A 10,472-nucleotide genomic window follows, 5' to 3' on the forward strand; every position below is an offset into this window, starting at 1 on the left:
AAGTGTATTACAAAGTTTGTAACGAGAAAGAATAAACTAAGTGTAGTAAAAAAAAAAGACTTGTATCGCTGAAGTCCTTCTCGGAGAAATTTTTTACCTGAAATTATCAAACAAGCAGATACGTAACAGTATCAAAAAATGCAATAACGAGGTAGGGTTCGTTGGTACTCTTATGATTTACTTACTTCTTCCTAGTCAGTAAACTCCTGACATTTTGTAAATTTATAGGCCTATTTCAGAATATGTTGAAGTGTACATGCCAGAATGACTAGTTAAGTTCTTTACATTCCACTTCCGCTTCTCAACAGTCTCGAATATTCATCTAAACTTGAACTCAAAGTCGTCTCAAAGACGATAGTATGTAGCAGACGTGCGTATAAACGACCATTTTGTTGCACAAATTATTATTAAAGAACCGGATCTTCGCGGAATTCATTAAACACGTAGTGCTATGATGTACCCTAATATAGAGGACTAGATACGTGACGTGTTCACGGTCACCAAACTCGTTTTCTCGTTCCATCATAACTCTATCAGTCATACGTTCCAGGTATATTGTTCTTAACGTTTAGATAATAGGCCTAAGAAACGAGAATCAAGTACTTGTTTCTTAATCATTTCAACATTTCACATAACAAATAACGACATGGTTCAGATAACTACTTAAAACCATTTTTATTTCACACTAACATAAATAAACCAAACTGCTGTTGGATACCACGTAACACAGTACAATGTCACGTATGTAACCCGACTATTGTTGGATACCATGTAAAACAGTACGCTGTCACGTATCTAACCCGACTGTTGTCGAATACGACGTAATACCGAACGGTGTAAAGTATGTAACCCGACTATTGGATAACACAGTACGGTGTAAAGTATGTAACCCGACTATTGGATACCACGTAATACCGTACGGTGTAAAGTATGTAACCCGACTATTGGATAATACAGTACGATGTAAAGTATGTAACCGGACTATTGGATACCACGTAATACCGTACGGTGTAAAGTATGTAACCCGACTATTGGATAACACAGTACGGTGTAAAGTATGTAACCCGACTATTGGATACCACGTAATACCGTACGGTGTAAAGTATGTAACCCGACTATTGGATACCACGTAATACAGTACGGTGTAAAGTGTGTAACCCGACTATTGGATACCACGTAATACAGTACGATGTAAAGTATGTAACCCGACTATTGGATACCACGTAATACCGTACGGTGTAAAGTATGTAACCCGACTATTGGATACCACGTAATACAGTACGATGTAAAGTATGTAACCCGACTATTGGATAATACAGTACGGTGTAAAGTATGTAACCCGACTATTGGATACCACGTAATACAGTACGATGTAAAGTATGTAACCCGACTATTGGATAATACAGTACGGTGTAAAGTATGTAACCCGACTATTGGATACCACGTAATACAGTACGGTGTAAAGTATGTAACCCGACTATTGGATAATACAGTACGGTGTAAAGTATGTAACCCGACTATTGGATACCACGTAATACAGTACCACGTATGTGACACCTACTCTCGGATATCTCCACAATAACAAGGTTGTTGTATCTGTTCATTAAGTCCCCGAATTACACCTACTTTGAATAAAGTTACAAGGTTTTTCAACCCATTTTATGTTTCTACCGTGAACTTCCTTTTACTAGCTTCTATTTAATTAAGTTGGAGTCAAATAAACGTATAACGTAACGTAAACAAAATATTACTAAACAGACATACCTAACTAAACAACCTAGGTAACTTGAAAAAACACGTGTCCATTTCTATAGTGTTTTGTATTCTTATACATACGAACTATAAAAAAATGTGTTTTTTAAACATATTGTTGAATTTATACACACTGTTGAATTTAAATACACTGTAAAACTACTTCAAAGGAAATGTATTCCTCTTCTATCTAACAACAATACCAGTTATACAACTACTTCAAGGGAAAGGTGTTCCTCTTCTATCTAACAACAATACTAGTTATAACTCATTCAAGGGAAAGGTGTTCCTCTTCTATCTAACAACAATACTAGTTATAACTACTTCAAGGGAAAGGTGTTCCTCTTCTATCTAACAACAATACCAGTTATAACTCATTCAAGGGAAAGGTGTTATAACTAGTATTGTTGTTAGATAGAAGAGGAACTCATTCAAGGGAAAGGTGTTCCTCTTCTATCTAACAACAATACTAGTTATAACTCATTCAAGGGAAAGGTGTTCCTCTTCTATCTAACAACAATACCAGTTATAAAACTACTTCAAAGGAAACGTCTGTCTAACAACAATACTTAACTTACTTGTAGCTTGTTACATTATAATGAAGGGAATTATAAACACTCTTCATCTTGATAATTATCATATAAAACACACTATATCATCCAACAATTTCTCTTATAAGTATCGGAAGTGTAAAGGTTGTTTTGTTTTCTTTATTATTAAATCCCACTATTATGAATTTCTCTTATAAGTAGCGGAAGTGTAAAGGTTGTTTTGTTTTCTTTATTATTAAATCTCACTATTATGCACTACATATTTTAAAAGACAACAAAAAATACCTGGACCTGTCGAATGATATAATACGTTTTCTACAATAAATATCCTCACCGTACTTAATTATTGTTGCTTATTGTACTAGCATAACGTGCATTTCATCACAAATATAATTACCGCTTCATAACACCCATTAATAACACTATAAAAATAACTACACGTTCTGGTATTCACTTAACGTTCTTTTCGTGTTCCTCTGTCAATATGTCTCAAATCAACATAATAAAGCGCCCTCTACGTAGCATTATAAAACCTTGTTGCCGTCCTGTCTTTAACATTATGAAAGTTTTTGCTGTACCAATTCATTATTAATTAAGCCTTTACACTTTACATTCAGTAACATGTTAACCCTTGTTGTTCCTATTAAATATTAAATACACCTCTAATGTCTATATATACGGTATTCTTATATTCCAGTTCCCTCTGTTAAATACTTTTACTGTCATTTTAAAATTTTGATTATCTTCGATCAATACTGTACAAATATTTACTGTCTCTGTTTTCAATACTTACACATGATATATGCAGTACGGTTTTTAAAACATATGATGTATTCAGTATGGTGTCTAATATTTACACATGATATATTCAGTACGGTTTATAATACTTACATATGATATATTCAGTATGGTGTCTAATATTTACATATGATGTATTCAGTACGGTTTTTATTACATATGATATATTTAGTACGTTTTTAATACACATGATATATTCAGTACGGTTTCTAATACTTACATATGATGTATTCAGTACGTTTTCAATACATATGATATATTCAGTATGGTTTTTAATACTTACGTATGATATATTCAATGTCTGATTTCAAGTTGGCAAGGAGTTCTAGTTTGGTTATGAAAAATGAAGTTTCTTCACTTGGTTGGTTACTAATCTGGTCACCAGATGTCTCCTTCGGTGTTTCAGGCTGGAACTCTCCGTTACTAGCGCCATCTGGTGGGCTCGGAGACAACAACGTGTCTGGGAGCCATACGGAAGCTATAGTATTCAAGAGGCTAACCTGTCGATCAACGTCATAGAGTCTTCCTGCTAGTAGAATCAGAGCCAGAAAAGACAAGCCCTGGAAACAAGAATAAAACCGGGCTAAAAATTTAATTGTTATAGTAAATATTTTTCATTATATTTGATAACGTGGAACCCACAGGTGGCTAGGGGGCGCTCGACTCGCAATCTGAGGGTCCCGGGTTCGAATCCCCGTCACACCCAACATGCTCGTCCTTTCAGCCGTGGGGGCATTATAACGTGACGGTCAATCCCACTATTCGTTGGTAAAACGGATTCGAATCCCCATCACACCAAACATGCTCGCCCTTTCAGCCGTGGGGGCATTATAATGTGACGGTCAATCTCAATCCCACTATTCGTTGGTAAAAGAGTAGCCCGAGAGTTGGTGGTGGGTGGTGATGATTAGCTGCCTTCCCTCTAGCCTTACACTGCCAAATTAGGGACGGCTAGCGCAGGTAGCCCTCGTGTAGCTTTGCGCGAAATTCAAAACACACACACACACATTCAAGCCGTCTCCATACTTTTAAATATATCCTTAATTCTCATACTGATCATTATTAAAATTCAAAGTGACATAAAGAAGACCTCCAGTGGCAGAGCGGTATGTCTGCGGACTTACAACGCTAGAAACCGGGTTTCGATAGCCCATTGTGTAGCATTGTGCTTAACTACAAACAAACAAGACACAAATAAACTGCTCCTGTTATGTATACATGATAAGACGTGTTAGTGAACCAAGTCGCGCTAGATATACATCATTTGAAAGTTAATAAAGCATCTACAGGTGGACAAGATGTAAGAACAGACAAACTCCATGCTTAATAACGAAGATAATGAAAATCGCCGGGTGGTATCAAAACCCAATTTTTAACGTTATAAGCCCGCAGAGATAATAGGCGTAATCTTCAAATAAGTCCATTTTTAAAACAGAAATTCTCGTTTCTTGTAATAATTATCTCACTGTCATATCGTACAACAATACTTGTAATGTTGTCAATTATTGGCTGCCATTTTTTCTAAAGAACGAGATCGTAACATTTCTTTACATAGGGGTGGTAGCTTTTTATTTGTATTTGTTGTTTTTTGACGTTTCTTTATGAATGTGACTCATAATGATTTAGCCATAAATTTCGTTCTCAAACAATATTTTCCACCCAAAAAACTATCATACATATTCCCCAAAATTCCTTTACAACAATGAATTAATTTCTTGTTTTTATATGGTTTGAATCACAGGGAGACCAGTTGCTGAGTAGAGGGGATAATAAAAAAATAACCTACCTTTCAGAATAAAACATTTCCGTTTGTTTTTAAATAGATAGTTGTTCCCTTAAACATGCTTCATATTTATATGCACGATTTTAAAATCAATTTATAGCCCATAAATATGTATTTATTCCAATATAATAATAATATGACAATCTCCGGCTGTTAATAATAATAACCTTAAATTTTATTTATATATTTGTAACTAGCTGGAGTACCCGTCCCCTCGGTAATTATGTAAATTCGTGATTAATCAAAGGTTATCTTAGGACATGAAAAGTTGCTTCCTTTATATGTAATTGTACAAAAAAATGCCCATAAAAACTGCAAAACACAAAATGTGAAACGGCAAATTTGTATGTTTCTCCCCATAGATCCATTGAACCTCCATACCAAATTAGGCGAAGATCCATTTACGAGGGGGGGGGGGAGTAGTGGTGAAAAATGCCCATAAAAACTTCAAAACACAAAACTGGAAATTTTTATGTATCCCGCATAGACCTAATCATTGAACCTCCATACCAATTTTGGTGGAGATCCACTCACCCCCTGCGAAGTAATTACATGGACAACATACAACAAACAGTCACATTTATATAGATTAGGAGATTCTGAATTACATATTTTGCCCAAAAATTCAGAGCCCGGCATGGCCAGGTGGTTAGGGCGCGGGTTCGAATCCCCGTACCACCAAATATTCTGGTCCTTTCAGCCGTGCGGACTTCATAAAGTGACGGTCAATTCCACTATTCGTTGGTAAAAGAGTAGCCCAAGAGTTGGCGGTGGGTGGTGATGACTAGCCTTCTCCCTACACTGCAAAATTAGGGAAGGTTAGCGCAAATAGCCCTCGCTTTGCGCGAAATTTAACAAACAAAGAAACCATTGATCTGAGATGTTTCTTTAGACTTTTAACTTTGGGCGAAATTCAAAACAAACAAACAAAAATTCAGGCAAAGAAATAAAGCTTGAAGAAGAATCACCCGAGTATTTTACAAAATAATAAACAAAAGTTAAATATTAGGAAAATATGGTAAAATAAAAAAGGGGAATTAAGAAATATTATATTACGTAAAGTTTTGATAAATAGAAAATAAAATATTGGGATTAATTTCTCGATTAAATAAACACCAATAACCGCTGAACCAAAGGAACTGAATACCGCCACACATAAATATAACCTGGCTCACGGAAATTATCCCAACAACAAAATTTAGATTGTGTGTGAATTATTTTAAGTTTAATGTTGGAATTAATGTAACAAATAACTTGTATTTTGTCTTATTCCAATGAAATTCGAGATTTTGATAATATAATGTTACAGCAAACAAAAAATATCTATAAAATTGTTATTTTTTTTCAAATGATCAATTTAAACAAAAAGTGAGTTCCGAGGGTCGTTTTTTTTTTTTTTACTTACCATAGCATAATGACAGACGACGATGCTACCTGACTTAAGGTCTTGAAAGCCACTACAGCTCCTCATACCGATAAGTTTACCCATGATCCTCTAGGTGTAAGGAATTGCCTCAAAGCTAGCAAAAAAACAAAAAAAGTTATTTTTAAAATAGAAAAATCATCCGCAAAAACAGGAATGGTTCTGAAACCTTCGAGAAATTCTTTTCTTTCTAGACGACTTTAGGTTATGCACGGCTCGTCATGATAGCCTCCATACAGTCCTTTTTATGTGACCGAACAGTCCATTTGGCCAGTTGAATAAGGCAAGATCTCCGCCTACATTCACCGTGTTGCAGCTTACAGAACGCGTTGCGTATGTGGCCCAGGGTTGCTAAGAAACGTTTTCTAGCTTCACTTCCAATGTCAACGACCTCATCCCCCTCTCCTCTCTGTTTCCTTTCCTTCCCACCATTCATACCTGCCCGGCCTTGAGGTAAGGTTGAACTCACCCCAAACAGAATGCAGACTACCAACATAGGTGGCGCCAGAATCGCCGCAAGGCGCTGCGAATCTTTTAAACTGCTAGTAACGCCTCTAGGTGGCGCTTACTCATATGTAAGGTGGGAAACTGATTAATCATATCTCTGGCGTCAGTTTTAAACAAGATAGTTTTGAAGCATTTAGCGACGAGTATTGAATTCCGATAATATTTTTTTTAGTTGTAGAATCCATAGAGATATAAAAAGAATAATATAACAAGCTTATCCACCTTCGGAAATGAAGTTTCTCGAGCAAAAACCTTGGCGAGGTACGTCGAGTAACACGAGTAGGGTTAGAGTAACCAGTGGATATTTGAAATAGTTCGTTTTCCTAGAAACCAATTTTGGGCACGTCTAAAACGGTTCCTCATCGTAAACCGTACATACCACACCTATTTATTTTATTTTTGTTTGTAATTAAGCACAAAGCAACACAATGGGTTATCTGTGCTCTGCCCACCACGGGTATCGAAACCCGGATTCTGGCGTTGTAAGTCCCTCAGACATGCCGCTGTGCCACTGGGGGGCCATACCACACCTAACCACATTTTTTTTATAACATATATCAATAGGTTGAAAACGAAGAACTTTTTAAAACATTATTTTTGTTTTAATAGAAAATAACGTTTTTCTTATTTTATAAGCAACGCATGGGGATTTCGATAGGTAATAATAAAATACAGGGTGGTAGCTGGGTGGACTTATGCCCCTACTTTTCTGCCCTTATGCCCCAAAACTGCCCTTTTTTTCTCCGATATAATTGTCAAGAGTTACGAAAAGATAACGACGATTCAATATATTGTTTGCTGCAAGTTATTAGGTTTAAAGAATGTCTTTAAAATAAACGGAACAAAGAGAATTTTATAGGATTTTACTGTAAAAAAATAAATTATGTTCAGTGTTAATCTATTATAATAAGATACTGAAATTTTGTCTGTTCTTCAAATACGCACTCACCTTACTATCTAAATACGCATGCGCGCTCACTTCATTTCAAAAGGCGGATGTAAATATACTTTAGTAGACATTTTGTACAACAACATATTAAAATGTTTAAAAAGGTTGTAAAAAAATACATTATAAGCTTATTCATTGAAAGTATTAAGTACGGTGAAATTTAGGCCTAACTAAACTAAAGCTAAAAAAAAAACGTGCACAAGACACAGTGTTAATCTATATCTTTATCGGATGTAGGCCGTACTTAATAAAGGCTTAACTAATGTTAGGCCTAAGACAAGTGGATTTCGGTGTTTTGGATTAGAATTATTTTGTTTTATTCTAGAAATTCTGTATTTGTTGATCGCAAATGTTTCCTGTATTTGAAGAAATACTATTGCAGTAAAGACAGGGACGTCGGGAGCCAGCTCAGGCCCCGAGGTCAGTAATATCATCGCCCCCTCCCCCTTTCATTCTATTTATTAACTTTTGCTGATTTTTCATAAAAGAAATTTAGGTGACAAATTTCTTCATGAATCTATGAAAAAGCAGTAGCCATTTTAGCTCATTAAGTAGTATGTATTTCCAATTAGCTTTGGAATATTCCACTGCTGGGCCCCTCAACGGACTCGGGGCAGTGCCCTCCCTCTCGTCAGCCCTGAGAAAAGACACTAATTTGATCGTAAATGTTTTGCGGGTCTCTGTCCAGTATACAATAATTCAAGGCCCGGCATGGCCAGGTGGTTAGGGAGCTCGACTCGCAATCTGTGAGTCGCGGGTTCGAATCCCCGTCCCACCAAACATACTCGCCCCTTTCAGCTGTAGGGGCATTCTAATGTGACGGTCAATCGCACTATTCGTCGGTGAAAGAGTAGCCCAAGAGTTGGCGGTGGGGGGTGATGACTAGCTGCCTTCCCTCTAGTCTTACACTGTTAAATTAGGGACGGCTAGCGCAGATAGCCCTCTTGTAGCTTTGCGCGAAATTCAAAACAAACAAACAAAACACAATAATTCAATGTTTATTTTTAGATCACAAAATGGGTTATAAGACCAATTAGACAGGAATAAATGATGTTCTGTTTCCTTCTTATGTTTTTTTTAATCCCACGTGTACGAGAATCAACCCACAGTCACAATAGTCTCATCTAACAACTCCCCCCCCTCTAAAAAGAAAAGCTTTCTTTGCACTACTTGAGAAGTGCCCCTGTTGTTTTTGCCCCTGCCCATTTAATGTCATCTGCACATTACTGACAAAATGTATAATAAAATGTATTACGTGAAATACATTCAGATTAACCCCTTTTAAATCCCTCTACTTATATCGCTTTCTCTAGTATTATTGTTTTTGTTAAATTTCGAGCAAAGATGCTCGAGGACTATCTGCGCTAGCCATCCCCAACTTTGAAGTGATAGATGAGAGGGAAGGTAGCTAGTTAACAACAACCACCGTAAATTCTCGGGTTACTTTTTACCAACGATTAGTGGGATTGAACGTCACATTGTAACGCTGGAAGGGCGTATTTGGTAACGGGTTTCGATCCGGCGTCCTGCAGATTGCGAGTCGAGCGTCCTTACTCTAGAATTACGTAAAAAAAAAGGCAAAAAAAATATTCGGGTTTCGATACCCGTGGTGGGCAGAGCACCGATAGCCCATTGGGCAGCTTTGCGCTTAACAACAACTAAACCATTTTTAATCATTTAAGGAAGTAAGCGTAAACAAGTTTACGGAACTGTCTTGCTTTTTCTGGTGTGACTAGCAAATAAAAGAGTTCAATAAACTTTCCAAAATTTTTGGTATGGGACAATTGATCACTCACGGCGAAATATTTAATTTCCCTCTTATTGATTGTACAATACATTCTTGAACAGTATATTACAGACACGTTGATTTTTTCATGTAGCTTTTGATGTAAAAATGTGCAGAACAAATTCAAGAAATTTCTCATTAATTACGATAAAACTTTGTCCGAGGCTTCTAGCTGATTAAAACCGGATAAGACGTAAGGAAACATTAGGATCTTTCCTCGTGTCGTCTGTTTGTTTGTTTCTGAACTTTCGCTCTAAGCTACTAAAGACTGTCCTGGATGGCCAGGTGGTTAGGGGGTGCTTGACTCGCGATCTGAGGGTCGCGGGTTGGAATCCCCGTCCCACCAAACATGCTCGCCCTTTCAGCCGTGGGGGAGTTATAATGTGCCGGTTAATCCCATTATTCGTTGGTACAAGAGTAGCCCAAGAGTTGGCGGTGGGTGGTGATGACTAGCTGCCTTCCCTCTAGTCTTTCACTGCTAAATTAGTGATGGTTGGCGCAGATAGCTCTCGTGTAGCTTTGCCCGAAATTCAAACCAAACCAGAGGGCTATCTTAATTTTGAAGTGATAGATTAGAGGGAAGGTAGCTAGCTAGTCATCACCACCCATCTCCAACTCTTGGGGTTACTCTTTACCAACAAATAGTGAGATTGACCGTTACATTATAACGCCCTCACGGCTGAAAGAGCGACCGTGGCCGGTGACGGGATTCGAACTCGCGACCCGTAGATTGCGAGACGGGTGAACTAACCACCAGGCCCTACTCATCTCCTCGCACGAGTACTTCATTATCAGCTGAAATTAGACCCCATTTTTATTTAGTGTAACTGTTGCCCGTGTAATAAATTATAAGTTTGGACCAGACGAATACCATAAGTAGGGCTATAACATTCTGGTGTCAATCTGCTAGATCTGAAAAACGA

General features: G+C 37.2%; 1 protein-coding gene across 1 annotated transcript in view; it reads right to left on the minus strand.

Annotated features, from left to right (window-relative positions):
* Nucleotides 1-6,398, minus strand: part of LOC111089802 — a gene marked incomplete at its 3' end in the record, with an annotated part of 14,235 nt that extends 7,837 nt beyond the window's left edge. The window contains exons 1-2 of the mRNA XM_022402913.1: nucleotides 6,290-6,398; nucleotides 3,385-3,661 (exon numbers count right to left, since the gene is read on the minus strand). Of these exons, the coding sequence (XP_022258621.1) occupies nucleotides 3,385-3,661; nucleotides 6,290-6,373 (361 nt within the window). The remainder of the gene's footprint in view (nucleotides 1-3,384; nucleotides 3,662-6,289) is intronic.
* Between the last annotated feature and the right edge of the window lie 4,074 nt (nucleotides 6,399-10,472).

This window comes from Limulus polyphemus, unplaced genomic scaffold (assembly GCF_000517525.1).
Source record: "Limulus polyphemus unplaced genomic scaffold, Limulus_polyphemus-2.1.2 Scaffold7422, whole genome shotgun sequence".
Lineage (NCBI taxonomy): Eukaryota > Metazoa > Arthropoda > Merostomata > Xiphosura > Limulidae > Limulus > Limulus polyphemus.